Here is a 22,583-nt window from a genome sequence, read left to right as displayed (position 1 = left end):
TACCCTGAACACTCAAAAAATGGATTATGGCTTTAGTTTTCCAAACAATGTAACTATGCTATGTTTAAATCAAACAATTGATTTATGTTATTAAAATTAAAAGAGTTGGATAATAAAAAAGTAATTTTTCAAATTTAAACAGCTCGCTTAAATAAACTGAATGAAAGGGAGTCAGTAGGTCAACATACATGCATTTTCTTTTCGATTTAGTCTCTTTGTTAATCTAGGGTCAACACAGCTGAATGAACCATCACTAGTAAACATGGATACACACACATACACTAAGGACAATTTAGCACACTCAATTCACCTGTACCACATGTTTTTGAACTTGTGGGGCAAACTGGAGCACCAGGAGGAAACCCACTCGAACTCGGGAAGACAATAGATCAACATAAGATTCGTAATTTAGCTTTAATGTATTTAATTTTAGAGTTCAATAACTAAATAGATTAAAGCTAAATTATGAATGGGTTGATTAAACTAAAAAACATTATTTATCTTTATGTATCTAACTTAGGTTCACTAAAATAAATAGTCTTTCTTTATTCATTCATTCATTATTTATTTATTGCCGTGTCAGCTACTAAGGCTATTTTCATGGCAAGAGCATTTCAGTAATTAACAAACATCAACAGTAAAAAATAAATAATGGAATATACAGTTTAAATGAGATTTTTCTGGTTAATACATGTTAAAAATTCTTATACTTTTTCTGGTTTGATTTTGTTAAAAAATGTCCTTAAGAGAGTTCTCATTATAAAAAGTCTTTCTGGAGTCATTAAAAGCAGGGCAGTCCAGTAAAATGTGTTTTACAGTCCATAGGGTTTTACAGTGTAAACATTGGGTAGGGTCTTCATTTTTGAGTAAAAAATTATGTGTTAATCTTGTATGTCCAATACGACATCTGGTAAAAATTACTTGATCAGCTCGTTTCTTAAAATGTCTTATACCTCTGTGTGTAATTTCAGGCTGGATTTCATGTAATTTATTATTTTCCTGAGTATCCCACTCCTCTTGCCTAGTCTTTCTTTAAGGTAACTTAGCTAATTCAGGTGTTCACATTTAACAAACAACCTCAAACACTGGAACTTCAGTTCACTCATTTACAATATTCCTTTACACTTTTAAATGCAGATCGAATAAAACAGGAGTCTTTAAAAAACATTTTGAGTCTGAGAAGAAATTACAAATTATTACAGCCAGATCAATTGATATTCAAATACTGAACTTAAATTTAATTTGACACCCATATGAAAAACCAATCAATGTAAATTATTAAAATGTAAAACTATGTCTAAAATAGTTTACTAATGTAAACATACAGAAAACTATAGGCATGGGTCGGTATAAGATTCTTATGGTATGATAACCTCAGATAAAAATATGACGGTTTCAAAGTATCACCATGTTGTGATCACTGCTTTAAAAATATGTTGTTTTTTAATGTCTGGGTAAAAGACAACAACATTTTTAATTATTGAACACACTATATATTTATATTAAGAAGCATTTAAAATATATTGTAGTGGTTTCTTTTCAGCTAGAGATTATGTTGCCCTAAAACATATAATAAAATAATTGTAAAAAACACGTAAATAAAAAAAGTGTACATACTGTAAAAACATTATAACATAAAGTTATGTCAGTTTTAAATTCTTGATTTTTCCAAACCATGGTAAATCTTGAAAACGATTATCATCACTGTAAACATGTTAAAAGTGCACACCAGCCATTACATTTCACCAACAATTAAATTTTAATTAACTTTTTTTTCTTGATTAATCATTATACAATATGTTTACTTCCTACTATTTTAAGCCTAATTTTCACTTTATTGTTTGTGAGAATTATTTTCCAATTAAATTAAGCCTCCTCTTAATTAATTTTAATATCAATTAATGTGAAAATGAAAAGCATTTATTACGTTTACCATAATATGCTCATGTAAAACATATAAAAAATATAAACTTTACTCAAAATATACATTTCAAATCCAGACAAACTGAAAATAGTTAATGTATTCAAATCTAACTTTTCTTCCCTCTTTTATCCTCCCTCTCAAGACTGCCTAAAATTTACATCCTTGTATGATTATAATGCCATTCCCGTTTCATTCCTTCCAGCCCAAGTTCCATAATTGCTTTCATACGAAACTCTTTCACTTTCTTTTGTGGTTTCGAGCATCGTCCTCATCTCCCAAGCTGAACCCATGACTGAGCAGTCAATTTTCAGTCTCTGACTCACACAAGGATTAACGTAAAGAACACATCGAACTCTGTGAAAGAACCTGTCTGCTCCCCCACTGAACAATTCTTATGTCCTGCTGTTATTTCAGCCACAGGTCACATATACTTCTGCTCTAAATACAATACTCAAGGGGTGTTTCTGAAAACTGGAAAATGTAGCCTACGAAGGGACATATTGTGAGATGAGAAGGCATCAAGATGCAAATCCTTATTTACATTCTCAGAAATTGACTCTTTTAACAACACTGTTATGACTTGTTTAATGATGATCACCATCTCAAATACTTGAAAGCTTTTTTTAAAAATGTATGAACATTTTTATGTATTTATACAGTTGAAGTCAGAATTATTAGCCCCCCTGTTTATTTTTTCCCCAATTTCTGTTAAACGGAAAGCAGATTGTTTCAACACATTTCTAAACATAAGTTTTAATAACTCATTTCTAATACTGTAACTGATTTATTTTATCTTTGCCATGATGACAGTAAATCATATTTCACTACATATTTTTCAAAACACCTCTAAAGTGACATTTAAAGGCTTAACGAGGTTAATTGGGCTAACTGGGCAGGTTAGGGTAATTAGGCAAGTTATTGTATAATGATAGTTTGTTCTGTAGATTATGGAAAAATATATAGCTTAAAGGGGGTAATAATGTTGTCCTTAAAATGTTTTTTAAATAATTAAAAACTGTTTTTATTCTAGCCAAAATAAAACAAATAAGACTTTCTCCAGAAGAAAAAAATATTATCAGACATACTGTGGAAATTTCCCTGCTCTGTTAAACATCATTTGGGAAATATTTAAAAAATAAAATCAACTGTATATATTAAATCATCTTTATATTATTTAAAACTTTTGAAATGCAGTGTTTATGGGGCAGGACAGTACATTTGACTTTGTTCTGGCTGCCGTTATCAGGCTCACACTATTTTTTTTTCCATTTTCCAGTTTTTCTTTCATTATTTCAACAAATAGGATTGTAAAAAAAATTGTTCACAAAAAAAAAATTCTGCAAAATGGTTAAACAAATTAAATTTAGTAATGTTCAACCTAATTTGTTTGTTTAAATTCATCCTAAATAAATTGTTTACAACCACTTTAAAAAAATGTAGTAAACTCAAGGAACCATTTTTCAGTACTATCCCATTCAATGCGCTCCAAGTTAACCCAACAATGACGACTTCCGCTACTGAGAAACCTGGAAACGTGAAAAGGGTCTTTAAAGGTAAAAAAGCTATCACAGAGGTGGTACCTTTTAAAATGATAAACATTTGATACCTGTAAAGCATTAGCCTTAAACTCAGTTCATAGGACCACAGCTCTGTAGTTTAGGTAAAGTTTCACAAACTAATTTCGAGAGGACTCAGAGTATGTGATATAATTGATCGCGGCTGGTCTCCCATCCGCAATCATTAGTAAGCCAATCAGATTAATATAAACTCACTATAAGTAGCCTGTCTAAGCTGTGGTCATACTGCACTTTTAGACTTCCATTCATATGCATATGAACTCTTACCTGTGAAATTGCATCACTTGATTGCATGAGACCAATCGAAGTTCAAAACATGACCCCTCTGGACAGATATGTAAACATGTACCCATCGTTTGCTATTTTAATGTGTAATCCTCTTGTTTAATCCCGCCCCTTTTTGCAGCGCCGTACAACAGAATTCCGCATGCTCACTCTAGTGTAACCGCAGCATAAAACTAATAGGACAGATGCAAAACGTCCTGTTTATGGCAACAAAAAAATCCTGTTTTGTTTTAACCCAACTTTGGGTCAAACATAGAAAATCCAACACTTAGGTTAAACATGTAATAGAGAGTTTTATTCTAATGGTTGGGCTTGTCCAAATCTGACCTACAGTTAGTTTAAAATAAAAAGAATAGCATACTGTCCTGTTCTAAGCCTCAGTGTGCCCTCAGAATACCTCTGTACCCTCGGCCTTTGTGCTGTCTACACACTGTTGTGTAGTCAACATCTGTCAAAAGCCGTCACTGTGATGTCATCAGGGCAGATTAACGCTCACCCCTCTCAAAACACTAACTGAGAGACTAGTCAGAGTCTGACTACAACACAAAACAACTGCACAACCACACACAAACTGATGTTCCTTAAAAAAAAATGTATGTGAATGTTCTGCTTGACACTGAGGGTCCTCACCACCTGTTGTCGCTCCTCAGAGGGGTGACACACACCTCTCCAGCTGTTCCTCGGTCAGGCGGGGATTGTCAAATCTGCTTTGTTTGCGAGTACAGAAGTGCTAAAGGTTGTCAGGACAGCTGCTGCCAAAACAGGATGTCTTTGCGTCAGCAGCCGGGACAGGTGTGCAAAACAAATGACTTCTGAAAGCCATTGAGCTGTCAAAGGAATCTAGAGTTTGGGCCTTCTGGTTTAAAAAAAACAAAACAAAACACGTGGCTCGGAATTGTTGGCAGCTAAGTTGCTAGAAGTTTTTAGGAAACAGCTAAAAACGCATATTTTTTTAAAAGTTAACACTAATAATGCTCTTTATTATATTTTCGATATACTTAAAGGGCACCTATGATGAAAATCTTTTGGACAGAACTGTGTGTAGGTATAGTGTGTCCACAGTCATATTGGGGTGATATAAAGACAATAAGTCTATTTTTTTAAATTCTTATTGTAAAATAGGATGCAAATCCCTCCCGTTTTGAGGCCCACCACAACGGGAGGTAGGAGTGCGGTTTCCCCGCCCCATGTATTAACATGTCTCTGTAGTAACGTGTATAATCATATTAAAAAGACAGGACTTGCGCAAAACAACTGGGATTAAAAGTTCTGTTTAACTCGCTGTTATCATCAATCATCATCAAATGTGACCAAGAAAGAGTTTTACAAGTTTAAAACAGGTTTGTAATGAATTACAGCGATTTTCCGTCTTTATCACCACAGCCACATGTCAGTACAACTATAAAAGAAGACGCTTCAATCCCAGTTTGTGGAGGTTAAATCAGGTTTTTTTGTACATTGACATAATGGATATCCATACAGCAGTGGATATTATTGTGTGTCCTGTAACATTTGCTGTGCAAAGCCAGTGCAAAGGTAAACTTGCGTGCAGTGTGTCTGTCTGAGCGTGAACTTTGTAACGGCATTGTGTGCGACTCATCATTGCAGAAAGGCTTGAATTAACTCCACAACAAATACATCAAATAATCATTGGGAAAGGTCTTACTGTAGTATTTCTCACAAATCTTATGCAAGATCTGCTTCCTTCATGTCCATCACTGTGCTGTTTAGCTGATGCAGCCTAGGCGGAGATTGAGGCACAAGCCTCATTCACACTACGAGCAACTCGCAGCTGCAAATCAACAAGCAACCATTCATTTCAATGGAGAGTAAGCGGTTTCCTGCGACCTCCATCTACGTGAGTGACCGGGTGGGCGTGTTGAGTAAATGTACAAAAGTGAGAATCCTTCAACTTTATGCAAATGAAGAGCGATTTTCTTGAGCGACTGCCAATTGGAGCACCAGTAGAGCTCAAATGATTCAGATGCCAGTTGTATTAAAGCAGTATAGACTTTCACAGACCTGCGTTTGCAGCAGGTCGCCACCAGAGCAACATTGTGCTACGAAGTCGCTGCTAGTGTGAATGAGGAAACACTCCGACAGCCAAGTGGGAACAGTGGGTGGAGAAAACCAGCATTAAAGGCAAAGGCAACAAAAACAGCTACAAGATGCTCAGAGCAGAAAATGACAAACTTCTGAAAGGTATAATAAATAATGTGATGGGTGTTTTAAGCTGAAACTTTACAGACACATTCTGGAGACACAAAAATCCTAAATTCTTAAAATAGGTGCCCTTTAAAAAAAAACATGCTCTGTATAATGCGCTAGAACAACTGGGACCTTGACCTTCTATTACTAAATCTCTATTCTATTTTCAACTCGGTCTATAAAAAGAAAAGCTTTGGGCATCTGTCAATCACTCACCTAAATTTAACTATATGCACCGTGTTGAAAATTTCCCTCTAAACAATAATACAAGCAGCAGAACAGGATGCCACATTTTCTCTCTCTGTATATTTTTATTTACAATACTTTTTTTCTTTAATGCCAGGTAAAAGGATTAAATGCAATACATAAATATGAACATAGCAAGGTGTTTTCCATACAAATTTGCATATAACTAAAGGCTGAAAACAAACCTCAAACATACTCTCAACAGATACATTTGCTTTTAAGAAAACCTCACTCCCTACAGAAGACGTTTATATACACAATACATGCACTCAGACTCGCTTACGTTAACATATGCAGTCAGACACACACACACACAAAATGACAGGTGCATTGTGGGTGCATTTCAAAAGAGACGAAAAGAACCAACGTTTCACAGACTCGGGTCTGAATCAATGCGTATACTATTGCGGTGTTGTAAATGCACCTAATGAGGAGGGTTAGCTCATCTCACTTTGACAACAGGAAGAAGGGCATGTGCGCAAAAAAATCCCCCCCGTACGCACAAATACACTCACACAGAAAAGGACTGTACCACCTCACAGCCTTATTTAAAAAAAGTCTACATGACATTCACACAAAAGGAACAAAAATAAAACTCCCAGACCTCTGATACTAAAACGCAGACAAAATGGATGTTGTTGAATCTAGAATGCGAATTGATAACAACAACATAGTAATTAAAAAAAGGACTTCCGATGAGTCTCATACGTTCATTCAAAAGGTATGATGTCACAGTAGCAAGTTCACATTCTAAAGTTAATGCTAAATGAACGGCATTGACGACTGGGCGGCCCTACATTCCTGTAGAACTGCAGTTTAACAGACCAGCACATGCAGCGCACATCGTCAGCTAGAGCTCTGACGCACCTCCTGACAAACCTGCCATCATTCATAACAAGGCTGAAGACTCAGAAACTACACGGCCACGGTTTGGCACAGAGTATCTGCCACTCCCATTGCACGAGGGCGAGAACAGGCAAAAAAAACAATAACAATAATAACAGCTAAAAATTCCTGAAAGGTGTCCTATGCTTTAGGAAACAAAAGAATATGCGAGAATAACTAGCATAAAACACCACGGCGAGAAGAGAAAACAAATCCGAAAGAAATTAATACCTAATAGAAGACAAACAAAAATAATCTGCCATTTCGTTCATGCATGAGCCTCAGACGGTACAGTTCTCTCATTTTCTTCTTAAGGTCATCGAAAAACACGAGTCCGTTTTTCAAGTCCATTTAATCCACCAGTGTTCTTGGAGAAAAGGGTAAAAGCTTATATTCTCTGGATTTTATCGGCCACCACTACAGGATTTTCCTTGCGGATCTTGGCGGCGGCTTCCGCCTTGTAATCGTATGTGCAGTTGTGCTTGTCTGAGTACCGATGAATTCCACAGAACAGATTACCACATCGACAGTCAAAACCTGCAAAATAGGAGAAAGCGTAAGGCCTCGGATCACAAGCTGTGTTCATCCACCTATTTTTATGCGCATTTCGAAGATTCTCATAAAAATTGTTAATGGAAACGGCAAGATGCGCATTAATTTTGAAAATTGTGCATTAAAAGTGTCTGCGCATAACTGAGTAGGATAAACTTTTTATTTGACACTAAAGTGGAAACACTTTTACCAAGCAAAATGCAGTATGTGATTTTGTTAAAAGAAGCTATGTTTCCATCCAAAGATGTGAATTAAATTTATGCACATAACTGGAATATTGCATAAAAGATGTTCAAATAAAGCAGCGTTTCCATGCAATGGGTCAAAAAGATCAAAATTGACAATTCCTGTTTAACTGGCACCAAATATCAAGAGTGAAAACAGAATTTGCTACGGTAGGAGAAGCTGCGTGAAGGGCATGAGACGTGGAGCACAGATGCCCTTGACAGTTCTGAAGGTAATTAATATAATAATAACACTAATACTGAGATGGTTAAGGTGTTTTAAAATGACCAAAACATCATTTCAGATGTTTTACAATGTGCTCAGCCCGCTGGTTTGTCCATTCACACCCATTTTTATCATCACATGATCTCTTATAACAAAATCACATGACTTTTTAAATGGTTTCCATCGTAGTTTATACGCATCTTGGCATTTCATTAACCGTTTTTTTTACCGTTTTTTATTATATAAAATAGGTGGATTAAAACGTAGCTAGAGATCATATGATGATCTCTAGCAGACTGAACATATAAAACATCTCAAATGTTGTTTTGGTCATTTAAAACACCTTAACCATCTCAGTATTAGTGTTGTTATATTATTAATAATTACCTCCAGAACTGTCAAGAGTATGTGTGCTCCAATTGTTATGCCTTTATACGCCACTTGCATTCATAGCGTGTCTGCATTTGTCTTTTGAGGCGCAAGTCGTTTATTAAATAAGTAAGAGATTCATGCAGTTTTTCCTACCTCGATAAATTCCGTTTTTACTTTTGGCGTCAGTTAATTAGAAAGTGACCATTTGTTTTCTTTGAATCAATGGATGGAAATGCTGCTTTATTCTCATGTCTTTCATGCGATCCAATGTTGGGAATGCGCATAAATTTAATTCACAACTTTGGATGAAAACATAGCTACAGACATACAGCGGAGATCAAAATTAGAGAGCAATCTACAATTACAAATTCAGGATCACTGCTTAGTCCTAGTTAAAGTCATCCTAAGAGCAGTTTTAGGTATATTTTTTGAGTTACATATATTCTGAAGTACAGTATAAAAATTGAGATAATTGAGAAAGAACATTGGTCAAAAATAGAAACACTTTTCAAACACCTCCTAGTTGTTAGTGTCAAATGTTTATATGGTGGTAATTTCCTTATGTATCCCACAAACCCTATTTAAAGGGATAGAGCAGCCGACACATGAAAATTCTGTCATTGTCTACTTGTCACAAACTTGTTTGGGTTGCTTTATTCTGTCGAGCACAAAAGAAGATATTTAAAAAAATACTGAAAACCAGTAATTCAATTACATTTTTTTAATTCATGTTTATGTCTATAGTGCTTTTTCAAATAAATTGTGTCAAAGCAGCTTAACATAGAAGTTCTAGTAAATTGAAATTGTCAGTTTAGTTTTTAAAATTGGTTTAGTTCAATGTGGTTTAAAATTCACTTTTGAAAATCCAAACACTGAAGAGCAAATCTATTGATGCGCAGCTCCACAAGTCCCAAAACAAGCAAGCCAGTTACGAGGAACAAACAGTAACCATTGACTTCCATAGTATTTGTTTTTCCTCTTACGTAGGTCAATGGTTATAGGTTTCTAACAAAAGGTTTCTTTTAAAAAACTTCTTTTGTGTTCAATAGAATAAAGAAACTCAAAGGGTTGAAACCACTTGAGGGGGAGTACATTTTCATTTTTGGGTGAACTATCCCTGTAATTGGCAGCTTAACTTTACACTTTGGAAGAAAGCGAGCCATTCTCAAGTGACTGAAACCTTCCGACAGCACTCTCTAGATGAAGGTCAAATGGATGACCCTTTCATCCGTGACAAAAGTCAGTTGTCCCAAATCTGTGATTTCTCAAATGTTGCATCTTTAAAATGTCACACATTCAAGTCGGCCAGAAAGGCAAGTGAAAGGACATCATTTCAATAGGCAACCAGTTCAGAGCTGAAACTGTAATTGCTCTTCAGTTCATAACTGATCAGGGCAAGGATCTGTCCAGCCATACAGCATCTTGAGTGAGGACCTGCATATTTACTGCTAATTTATGACTGGATTAACCTTCAGAAATGTTTGTTGTAATCAGTCATTGAGCTACAATCATTGCTGTTTTCTAATTTGTTCTCTAAACACAGTTCTGCTAGCAAGATACAACCACTTAATTAAAGGAATTGAAATTTCTTCTAATTTTGGATGATGAAGATTACATTATTTGTATATACAGTCCCTATAGTAAATTATTATACACAGTTGAAAAATTACTGTCATACAGCCTGAAATTAAATCACATTCCAAATAACTTTTCCAGCCTTTGAAAGGTTTTTACAGCCGTCTCCTATCCTGTACCTTTCTACAACTTTATCCCGAAGGTCTTTTGAAAGCAGACTGTAATGCGAGTAAAGGTATAGACTTTCACATGGTATTATGATGATTTTCTAAAGGCACTGTAACAAAACACCTTAAGCTTTAATTTATAGAGCATATATTTTTATTTAATGCCATGTCAGCGATAAATGCTATTTTTTTGGTTAAAACAATTCATTAAATAAAAAAACAACAACAAACAAATAAACTAAATAAATTAGATAAGACATTATAACATTAATTTATTATTATAACACATCTTATTATAAAATTATAAAACTTTTACTGGTAAATCTTGCTCTATATCTCCAAGTGAGTTTACTTCATTAAAAACAAAAACCTTCAGCAGACATTACTGTTTTACAGTAAGAGATATTTTGCAGAAGCACTGAGTGAGGTCTTCACCTTTATGCAATACAATCATAAGTGAGCATTGCATGTCCATTATGATGTGATAAAAATCACTCGATCAAATCTCGCCTTAAAAGGTATTAAAAATCAGTTTGAAATTTCAGGATGTATTTCATACAATTTATTATTTGTTATGTATTCCACTCCTAATGCCACTTATTTAATAATTACCCCACATATAAAAGGGTCTGATCTCTGTGGGAAGAATTTGACATCCTTTTATTTGTATAAATCAAGAGTTATGAATTTATTGCCATGTCAGCTTTTCTGGCTATTTCATTGCTAAATTTATATTTCATAAATATAAGTTTTCTTTAATTACAGAAAAAAAATATTAGGGCAGTCAAAATTAGCTCGTTAACACACGTGATTAATTTCAAATATTTAACGCGTTAAAAAAAGCAAATAACACAGTTTTTTTTTATTTCCAGTTGTGGCCGACGTGTGTTCAGGGCCGCCACATCCATAGAGGCAACCTTGGGCAGCAGAATAGTGAGCGAACCCCCTGGTCCTCACAAAATTATCCACTACGAATAAAACGACGTGATTGCCGTTTGCCTAGAGTGCCAGTTCAGCTTGCGCTGGCCCTGCGTGTGTTTAACGTGCAAAGAAATATGGATAAGACCAAGGAAGTGCTTTTAGCAGAGAAAGTTTCAGTATAAAGCAATTAATGTGGCATCACTAGGCTAACCTGCATTTCCAACAGAGTTTCATATAATTTCGTGTTTCATTTTTTAATATTTAGACTTTAACTACAGTTCAGCAGTTCACTTTCATTCAGCATATTTTCATTCAGGATGTTTTAATGGAATTAACAAAAACGGAAATAAAAAACATTTCGGGATTCGCATGATCCTTTAAGGTAATCAAAAATCACTGTTTACATGGTTGACTGTTTATCAGTATTATCTTAGACAGCCCTTTTTTCCTCCTAAGCTGAGCCCATGAGCCCTCAAATGTTTCATTAAGTGTGACGCGTTTCCTCCCTTTTGTAAAGCGTCTGCTTCACGTTGGTGTGTCAGAATCTTTGCTTGTGAAATACAGCCATACTTTAGAACGCTTAGTTTAAGCAAATTTGATGAGCGCGATCGTGCTTGTTGATGAATCTGAAGGGATCCCTCTTGCTCACCGGCACTGCGTGGGTTGTCTGTGAGTGAGTGTGTGTGTTTGTAGTCCACTAAGAATCCAACATGGAAAGCATTTTTGTTATTGGCATGGATTGTTTTGAAATTGAAATGTCACTTACATGGCTGTGTTTTTATTTCTGTAATAAATACAGCTTTTTGTGATTAATCATGATTAATTTTGTTTCGTTTTTAATCATGATTACTTACAAAAAAAAGTGTGATTAATCACGTTAATTTTTTTAATCATTTGACAGCCCTAAAATATATATAACAATAAAAAGACATCAACAGCATTAAATAATACACAAGATAAATTCTAAAATGGTTTACTTTTGATAAAAATTCTATTATTTTTGAAGGATTCACAATATAAAATATTTCCTTTAAAGTCTCTTCTTAAAAGATCTCACCTGTTAGGCCGACTCTCTTCCGGCAGGTAAAGCATCTATTTTTCTTGGGTTTGGAGGAGTCTGGGCTCTTGGCATCATCATTGGCTTGAGCCACGGGGATGGGGGAGTAGGAGGAGGTGGGCTGTGTTATAACTGTGGGAAGAAAGGGAAGTAAAATGATTGAAATTGAACCGTTGCAATATGGCATGGGTGCATTCTGGAAGCAGTCTAAGGCCGATTTCTAGGCTTTAAAAGAAAATGACTATGGTCGCAATTTTAAAAGGGCTGATCCCTAAAATAAGCTCCGCCACAAACCCCAAAGTTCTTAACACTGCATAAATTCAACACTGTCATCAGTAAACAGCTCACATTGAAACTGGAGCAGGGCCAAAGATGGCTCTGCTTGCTCTTGGGTCTGGGCTGACAATAGAAGTGTTATCTGTCTAAAGAATGATGGTCTTAAAATACTTCCAAAGGCATATTGAAACACTTCAGCAATCAGCAGAAAAGTCCATTTAGTTACAAAGAGGAACAAAGCAAATGGAGCTTATTGTCTGAAGGCCCATCGACCACAAACACCACACTGCCTCACATTTGACTTTCACATTGAAGATAGATAGTCTTGTGAATAAACACACTTGCACACCTGAAGGGTTGCAGATATGATGATAACACAAAGGAAATGTTATATTGGTCACCTGTATAGCTGAAAAAATTAATATATTTTGATCTATTAACATTTGTCAACCAGAAATTCCATTACAGATACAAATTCTTTCATAAAGCAGCAAAATTCAAAGCAAGTGTATTTTTAGTACCAAAAATAATACTAATTGAATCTATTTAACAATTAATAATGATTTAACAATGCACTTCTCCTAAGGCCTGTTTATAAATCATGAGATCACAGTTACAACAGTTAAATTTAACTGACAATTTTTATAGTAATAATATGCAAACATATATTCTAAAACTTTATAGAAAGTAATAACTTACCTTTTCACATTACATACACACACACACACACACACACACACACACACACACACACACACACACACACACACACACACACACACACACACACACACACACAAAAGTTTACAATCAGTTTGAGCCTTATTTTTTTTATGAATACATGTCAGAACAAGTAATTTGTTCAATTTGTACAGAAATAATTTGTTATGCTATATGACTTCGATGATTACTAACCGTACGTTTACACCGAAAGCGGCGAGAGCGTCAAAGTAGCCGGAAGTCATTCATTTTCAATGAGAGCCGACGGCGATAAGCGGCGAGGAGCAGCGCGGCGCGTCTTCGCCGGCGTGAGCGTCAAGGAGAGTTGAAATGAAGTCAACTTTATGGTAATGAGCTATGACGCGGTTCGGCGGCAAGCAATCAGAATAAAGACGTCCACCGCTTGATAGCAGTTCAGGGAACAAAGACCTGTGAACTTTGGTTCCGACCACAGTTGTTCCCAAGGGTTTGATTATTGCGGTCGCCGGATTTCCAATTATTTACAATGTTTTCTTACAGGAACATACATTAAATAAGTTACTGGCGAGTTACTGATGTTCATCAATGTTATGTAAATTTATCTTTAAAAAGCGGGAATCTCACGCGATGTGACAGTACAAAACAGTACAGCTGCTTCAGGATATTTCAGACATATGGACACATATTGGATAAATAGAGCAAAGCCACACGCAACTTGATCTTCCATTGTTATATGAATTTGATAAGAAGTGCGCAACATTTTCACGCTAAAAACATGTCTCATGCAGGAATGTAACTGATAATGCTGCAACGGCTCCTTTAAGTACGAGATCAATGTAGCGAGTTTTGACGCTCTCGCCGCCGGAGCTGAAGGCAGACAGCGTTGTCGCCAGGGCGGCCAGAGCGACCTTGGACGCTCTCGCCGCGAACGTACGGTAACTAGATCAATTATAAAATAGAATTTTATACATATAGCTACTTAATAAAACAAACATTTAAGAGTATTCATAATAAATCAAGGGGGAAAAAATGTAAGGAATAGTCCAATTTTAATGTGGATGCACAGAAAATTCTGGGCTAAACCGAAAGATCTGGATGCACTTGGCCAAAAAACAAAATGCAAATACAATTGATCATATTTTATTGCAATTACCTGGTTCGACTGTCTCTGCTTTAGGTGAGAGGGCCTTTTCCTCTCTGGAAATACTCATTTCAGTCATTTTCTGTGTCACCGGTAAGGAGCTTGAAGGAATACTTCTACAAAAAAACAAACAGGTTGGGTCTGAGCACACACCGGCTTTTCGTGAAACACAGGTGATCATTCAAACATGGAGCAGGAAAAGACGTGAATAACTCACTCTCTCATGGTTTCTGTGCTGGGTGCAGGTAAGGTCTCTGCTTTGTTTATGCTGGCTTCTAGTCTCTGTATAGCGGAGGCCTCTGCTGAGGGACTGCCAGCTGCTTCAACAAAACACAAAGACACAAATCACACAGGTGCAGCTGTGTTACAGTGTACAAAAGGTCTGTGACACAAAACAAGTGCTGCCCATAAAACAAGAGTAGCTTATTACAGTTTCTCAGGGACAGGCCCAACACTGGACTTGAAACCAAAAGATGAGGCTTGAAAACTACTGTTTACACTAGTGAATTCTCATTTAGACAGTTTCTTATAATGAAAACAATCTTCGTCCATACTGCCATTTCAGAAAATGTATTCATCCATATCTACATGGCTGTAGCACAATATTGCAGCCGATAAACAATTAGTATATTAAACAAATTATGACAGCATTGTTTATAAACTTAAAAATGTTGTTAACTAGAATTAAATGGAGAAAAGAAACATTTAAATTATTAAGAACATTTTTTTCTCAAAAAGACATTTTTACTAAAAATACACTGAAATTAAAATTCTGGACTGAAACTGGAAATTCTAGATACAGTTGGCCAAAAATCAAAACTGCTTTGTACCTGTATTATTTTACCAAATATTATAATATGTATAAATTGAACTCCTTTCATTTAACGATTTCAAGAAACGTAAGCCAACAAAATGATCCATGCTATTGATGAGAACGAGTGGAGAGGCATAATTTTTACCAGCGTGACCACGACAATATTGCAAGCGGCAGGAACAAGTACTACATAGAACAATGGTGTCAAACTCAATTCATGGAGAGCCATCGCTTGGCATATTTGAGGTTCAACCACCTCCAACATACACCTGTTTAATAGAGCTGCACGATTCTGGATAAAATGAGAATCGCATTTTTTTTGCCTAAAATAAAGATCACGATTTTCTCACGATTCTGTAGATGTTAAATAAAGGTTAATATGAGTGGGCTATTATTACTGTCATTCTCAAACATGTGGAATGGTGGACTTGAACAGTCTTTAGATTTGTCCTGGTCATTAAATGCTGACAAGACTGATGTTGAATTATTGTGTTTGAGACATATGCTTACAATCTGTCATTTTCTGCTTAAAATCTGTCAATGATGTGATTTTCTTGAATACAGAAGACTGGGTGGGTATTTTTGCATTTCGGCGGGTTTTGGATACTTTTAGGGCTGGAATCAGTCAGCTACATTTCGCATCACAGTGCTTTCAGTTTCATTTTCACCACTAAGAGCGGTTTACTTCCCGCGCGGCTCCCGAACGATCACTCTGTGCCCAAACTGAATGTCATTTACAACTTTATTACCTGTTATTCACAGCATATGCAGGTCCTGTTTACTAAAGTAGACTTCATTAGTTTATTCAGAGGTGTGCGCGCGCCCGGCCTCTGGTAACAGCTGACGGTCAGCTCACGTCACGTGTGATTTTGCGGTCACAAATACATTACATATAGAAATAAATAATATTTTTTAGGTGATTTATATCTTATAAATACAGCATGCGACTTATTTCCACATTGCTGAACAATGTATGTAAAACAATGTGAAGATTTGTGCGGCCACTGTTGCTTCTCTCCTGAACTTGAAAATATGAATGACAGAATCGTAGAGATGCTGGATTAAGATCGCCTATGGGGTCGAATCGAGATGGCAATCTTTTTACGATTAATTGTGCAGCTCTACTGCTTAATAGTCCATAGTAGACTTGAACACTGCATTAGCTGTATTTGATTAGACTTGGAACAAAACTGTGCAGAGCTGCGGGCCTCCAGGAATTGAGTTTGAGACCCATGACATAAAAATATCCTGTCAAGACTCTGCTTGCTTTTCCACAGAGGGCAATGTTGAGATCTAATTGAGATCTTACACTTTGGTCAACACAGCAACAAACCAACCTTTGCATAGTGCATTGAAACGAACGGGTTTCATAGTGCAGCACTTTCTGTGTCTGGTGTGAAATCCACTTCAGACCATGCTTTGACTATGGCTAGAAGCAGTATATACCAGCATGCTGATTGTTTCAACAACAGTTATCGGGTCATATTTTTGCTTTGTTTTGTCCCTCATCATATCCAAATTTAATTAGAGCTCTCTTTCTGAACGAAGACAACCGTTTTCATAATAGTTTGGCAACCAAATGTTGCATTGTGAATATTTTATGCAAACAAAGCTTTGGATTTCACTCTTTCTGAACGAAGACAACCGTTTTCATAATAGTTTGGCAACCAAATGTTGCATTGTGAATATTTTATGCAAACAAAGCTTTCGATTTCACTCATGCTCCAATGTCCATTTAAAACATTATATGCAACCAGACCTAATAAAAGTTTGACTGCAGGCTTTCAGGCCAATTTGGCAATACCATAGTATATTGTGTAAGTGCAAGATGCTCGGCTGAGCATCATATTTGGTCATACAACAGTATTTGTGTAAACTCAAACATGAATAACAAACAAAAACACCTATAAAAATAATACAAAAAAATTTTTTTCAAACAAAACTCAGTGTAATGGTCATTTGAGTGGGTCTTGATGAATCAGGGAAGGGTATGCAATGATCCAAAAGACTCGATCAGTAGGCCAATGCAGGAAGTCATACCTTCATTTTCATAAGTCTGCATTTTGGTCCTACATGGACTCACCTCACATGAGTTTTCAAGACTAAATGGGGTCTGCAACATTTCCAAAATTCTTCAAGGGTCAAAAACCTTAGAGTACTTTGGATGCCCGTATGCCCATAGCAAAGGTTGTTCATTATAAAATGAAAACACATTGGTATAAACATAGCCTCAGAGCAGCATGCCATCTCTGGGTACTGGTGGGGTCTGAAATGCCTAACAAGCACTAACTCTTGTCTGTTATAGCAATTATAAAATCACCGTCTCCAAGAGATGCAATGAATGAGAGCCCTTATACCATAGTATAACCATGTTGTTTGTGTGGTCTGTAACCATAGAGAGCACTACCCAGGAGGTTAGACAAGCAGGTTAATGTTTCAGAGTGACTTACCCAGGGGGCTCATGGGACTGCGATCACTGCTTTGCTGTCTGTTCAGGTGCTCCTTATAGCACACCGAGCACATGCCATTGGTCCTAGGGTTGCCATAGAAACCACAGCCTGTGGTACACAGTATAGGCACGGGGCTCTGGTTTGTCTCTTGGGCCATTGCTAATATATCACAAAGGAAAACGGAGACAGGACAAGAGTGGTCTTGTTAACAATGGTAGCATTGTCTTCAGCTTACATGCATGAGGAGAGGAGATCATTGTTTTAAAGGTGCATTGAGCAGGTTTTTGTTGCAAGACTAGCTGTTAAATTGTCTGGCCCGTTATCAGTGTGCGTATGAACACATGGGTCAAAGACAGGACGTCCCATTTTGGTGTCCGCATCATATTAAGTTTACAAAGCTGGTTTTAATTCCATTGAAAGCATGTTAAATCCAGGTAAGGTGTCTCAGTAACTTTTGACACATTTTAAAAAGGGTGAAAAGGTTTCACTGCCATTGTGTATAACACATACAAGCATGTAAAGATGTTCGTTTTGAATCAACTGTACTTTTAAAAATATATATAAAGTATAAGCTATGATGCAAACCCATTTTTGAGTATTAAAAACTTCTTGGTGACAAACAGGTAAAACTTTGAAGGTGATTTGAAGAAAATAAACAAAGTTTGTTATCTGTCATTTTATACTTCTCTCTCAAGGCTACATCCCTAGTCTTTCTAAATATATCATCTTAACACTGGTTAATAAGATTAACTTCAAAAATAACTACTACAAAATATATATAAACACCTTTCCTTTCCCACCCCCAAAATTGATAGTAACTAATTTAGCTGGTCATGTGACCGCAACATGGTGGAACCCATGATGCCAGAACCTGCTCCATGTAGTAAAACAAAGGAACTTTTCTCCCAAGTTGCCCAAATGTAGCAATTCCATGCAAATGTCAACCTTGACATGAAAAAAAATTAAGTTTTCGCCAAAATAGCAAAACAGTTTCTGTGTTTCTTTGTGTAAGCTTGTATTTTACAGTGCTTTAAAATACTCAAACATGTCTTTGTTTTCAAACAGTTATATTTGGTTTACCAAAGTCACACAATTGGCAATTTCACATCTGTCACATCCACAACGGAGAGATTTCACATCTATAACGAAGCTTTTTCCTCATAAATGCAAAAATGTCAAAGAAAATCAAATCAATCCTTTTTGTTCTATAGTGAGCCAACTCTTATCCTTTTGATTAGCATTGTTTCTTTTGGGTTGTGCAGCTTGATTCACAGAATTTCTACAGATTTTGTTGTATATTGTAAACTCACTTTTTTTGTCACACCCATAACGCATGCTTATTTTTTCTCATTTAAAATATAAAAAATGTATAAAGATTGATATTTTTCACGTCACATCCATAACGCTGGAATTGCTCACATGTCAATAACTCATGAAAAGTGCAATTCATATCTTCATGCGTTTAACTTTTAATTAGCCAAATGTTACCCTTGTGCAGCTTTAAAGCTGAAGGGTTTAAACTTCTCCAGAGCCTAAGCCTGAACACACAGGAAATACCTCTATAATTAAAAGGCCTTGCTTTATCTCAGCCAAAAATAAAGACACAAGCTCCTCAACCACCCTCATCAGGACAGAGTAATTACAGTCAAGGCAACCAAATGACCAGACTAATACCGACTTCCACGGCATCTATTCTCAACCACATCCAAACGGAAGTAAACTCTCTCCAGTCCTAATTCGTCTGTCTGACTCCCTGATTACTCCACACATGAAACGGCACGACACAAGATCCCCCACTAAACCATGACTAACCAAATGAGTGGGTGTCAAGCGTGATATGCAATTTCAGGAGGCAGTAAAGGTGAGACATTAAGACATTCCATCTCTAATCTTTTATTTGTAAGCAAAAGCAGCATACAAGCTGTTAGGACAGCGTTCACGTGTTCAACCATGCGAGTCAGAGAGCACCGACACCAGCTGACAGACAACACTGATCAATAACCGCTCGTCAGTAATTGCTGGCGGTTAACATAACTTTAAACCGAGAATTACAGGTCACCGAATAGTCCATTTACAGGACAGTCCTGCCCGCGATGTAAACAAGTGGCTGTAACGTTTACGTTACCCCAAAACCAACCGAGCTTACTATCTAGACAGCATTTTTGGGGCTCGTGTGTATCTAGGTAGACAGTCGAATCTCTCAAACTAAACTGGGTGGATTTTTAGAGGACAGGCTGAACTAGAACAGCCAAAAATAGCAAGACATTAAATATCATGACACATCCAAACACATTGCAAACACCACGACTACAGAGCACCATTGGCTTTGTTTAATCTTCCTTCTTTGTCCTTTTGCTCCAGGATTTCCTCTCCAGACAATCTGTCCATTGAACAAGCCTGAAACAAAAAGCTAACAGGCTTAGCCAGTTGTTTGACCAAGTAACTAGTACCACATAGCAACAAACACGCACACACACAAATTAAACGAGATTTCCTTAAAATACGGACAGGATTGAACAATAAACAGTCCACAGCACAACGAAGATACGGTTAATCCGTTTGATGATGGGGTTCTGTTTTAAAAAAACACCGATGTACTTTAGTCAACGTTACTTAAAGTAACGTTAAATAAACAAGAGGCACGACAAATCAATCGACGTACTTACAAAGTAAAAATAAAGTTAGCGATTGACCGGGTCTTTGTTTTGAGCCCAGGCGAGTCACGTTCTGGGGCTTGTGATGTTCGTGAAGGTGCTGCTGACAACTTGGTTCACTTTTCTTTTTTTAGGGAACCACCCGTCAAACCGAAAAAAATAACCAAAATAATCCTGAATAACCTTGAATAATCCTGGCTTTTATAGGTCCAAGCGATCTGTTTAACCAAGTGAGCTACACGTCCTGAATCGATAATCGTTAATCTCTCATTTTTTTCGGGGTCAGCCAGTCTTTTCGTGATCACAGCGTCAAATCTCTCGCGGTTACAGCAAAAATAAAACTCAAACAAACGTCGTTGCGCTTACCTTGGAGGCTTTTATAATCTAATCGGTCGGTTAAAGAACAGGAACTCTTCGAAAGGGAGATTGTCGTCCTCTCGAGGCTTTGTGTCGGTGATGTAAATAAGTGAATTCCTCTCCCCTTCGCTGCTCTCTCTTCTTTCACTCTGTTTGTTTCCTTCTTTAGTAAAGGGGAGTTGCTGATGATGTCATCACATATTGGGAGCTGTTCATTGGTCAGTCGACTATCGGGGCGGGGCGTGCTCGTCAAAGAAACAATCCTCTTTAAAGGATTGCCACCTACACGATGACGAAATCATACCTTCTTGATGAAAGTCTCCGAAGACTGAAGGCACCCACAAAGTAAACAGGTTCATGAAATGGAGACGTTTAATAGGTATTTATTGTGTGATATGAATGATACACTAACTTTATTAGCCTCCTTTAATGTGGCTAACAATGATCAATTTGTTATCCTTCATTTGTTTTTACATTTCACAGCTCTTTTTTTGCTTTTGACACCACAACATTTGGCATGCGTTGTTGACACTCTAATGCCATCTTTACACTACAAAGGTGGCAAGAGAACTGCATCTCAAATGGTGCATTTACACAGTGATGCATGTTAGGGTGTGTTTACAGTTTTACCAGGTTACACTTGGTAATTATGCATACAAAATGTTTTGGTCTGTCATATAGACCATTTTGAGGCATATAAACAAAAACAATGGTCCCAGCGTATTTGAGAATTTCCTGTTTTACATTTTTAATTTCTATAGCTTCAGAAAATCCAAAAAGAGCTGCATATTGATACATAATGTCATGATAGCTGTTGTAACATTAGATTACGATTGAATTGCCTCTTGTTACAGTTATGAAATAGTTTAATAACAAGCAGGTAATGTTCATGGGCCAATGACATGACCACACTGAAGTGATCTATAACAAAAAGAAAAGGAAGTCATTTCTTTTGTCTCCTGTTTGACCACTATCTTAGAGGACGCTCTATGTGTAGGCCAACAGTATGTTTGGCTTTGGTTTTCAATTTAAATTCGCATTAATATGCTTAAACATGAAAGGAGTTAAACAGAAAATGAGAGCCACAAAACTATGGCGAATACTGTGGGTTTGTGTTAGATTTGGGACTTGAATGAGAACATTGAGCTCTCACATTCAAACCAAATGAGACGTGTTTGTTTACAGCAGATCTTCATTTGTATGTGAGATGGAGTTCCTATTAGCACTGTTACGTCTCCTTTACACAAATTTTAAGCTTTTTACTAGTTTTAACTTAACCAAAGTACCATAATGTATGCACATACAGCATGATTGAGGTAAAGTTGATTAAATATTTATACATTTGGACTTTCTCAATGATAATATATTTTCACAAAAGTATTATTTGAAAATTCTAAATAGTAAAATCATATTAGCAGCCAACAACTATCTACAATCTATGACTTAGTACAACATTATAACACAACATAGTAAACATTATAGGGACTGTTAAAATTAATGAATGTACAAATATAAAACCAACTTCAACTCAATTACAGCATGCAGATTTAGCCACATCACCCACCACATTATTTTGGCTGTTTGATAAGTTCCAAAAAAAAAGATAAAACATACAAGTTTTTTTTTTTTGTACCTTCAGGTTTGACCTTGAAGTCTGTGTGAATTGGAAGTCACTGAGACTTTTATTTCAGCATGTTTATTGATTGAGGTAAAGTTGGTTTTATATTCGCACATTCGCACTTTCTCCTTAATAATATATTTTCATTAATGTATTCTTTGAAAATTCTAAATAGTTAAATCATATTGTCAGCCAATGACTATCAGAGTACAACAATATCCATAGTCAATTAGTGCTGATATTGTTTTTAAGTCATACTTGCATGTTATTTCAGACCAAATAATCAAAGTAACATGGTAAACAAAATAGGGTGCATGTCACAAGTTGTCACTGAACGAATGTGTGAATATAAAAC

General features: G+C 36.3%; 2 protein-coding genes across 11 annotated transcripts in view; one reads left to right on the top strand and one right to left on the bottom strand.

Moving 5' to 3' along the window:
* Positions 1 to 6,283: 6,283 nt before the first annotated feature.
* Positions 6,284 to 20,744, bottom strand: zfand5a (zinc finger, AN1-type domain 5a). 6 transcript variants are annotated; one of them, NM_213039.1, is given in 6 exon segments: positions 6,284 to 7,662; positions 12,220 to 12,351; positions 14,348 to 14,451; positions 14,553 to 14,652; positions 17,600 to 17,758; positions 20,620 to 20,744. In NM_213039.1, coding segments are annotated over 5 exon segments (642 nt in total). In that variant the 5' UTR covers positions 17,757 to 17,758; positions 20,620 to 20,744; the 3' UTR covers positions 6,284 to 7,513.
* The window catches only part of tmc1 (transmembrane channel-like 1), a 36,513-nt gene continuing 33,257 nt past the window's right edge, over positions 19,328 to 22,583 (top strand). For all 5 annotated transcript variants that reach the window (XR_012406036.1, XR_012406035.1, XM_073950794.1 and 2 more), the window contains exons 1-2: positions 19,328 to 19,460; positions 20,780 to 20,989. Coding sequence is in view for 2 of the 5 variants with exons in the window: in XM_073950794.1 (XP_073806895.1) it covers positions 20,968 to 20,989 (22 nt within the window). In the remaining 3 variants the exon portion in view is untranslated. The remainder of the gene's footprint in view (positions 19,461 to 20,779; positions 20,990 to 22,583) is intronic.

This window comes from Danio rerio, chromosome 5 (assembly GCF_049306965.1).
Source record: "Danio rerio strain Tuebingen ecotype United States chromosome 5, GRCz12tu, whole genome shotgun sequence".
Taxonomy (NCBI): Eukaryota; Metazoa; Chordata; class Actinopteri; order Cypriniformes; family Danionidae; genus Danio; species Danio rerio.
The sequence above is the reverse complement of the archived record's forward strand: the minus strand, read 5'-3'. Positions and strand labels throughout refer to the sequence as shown.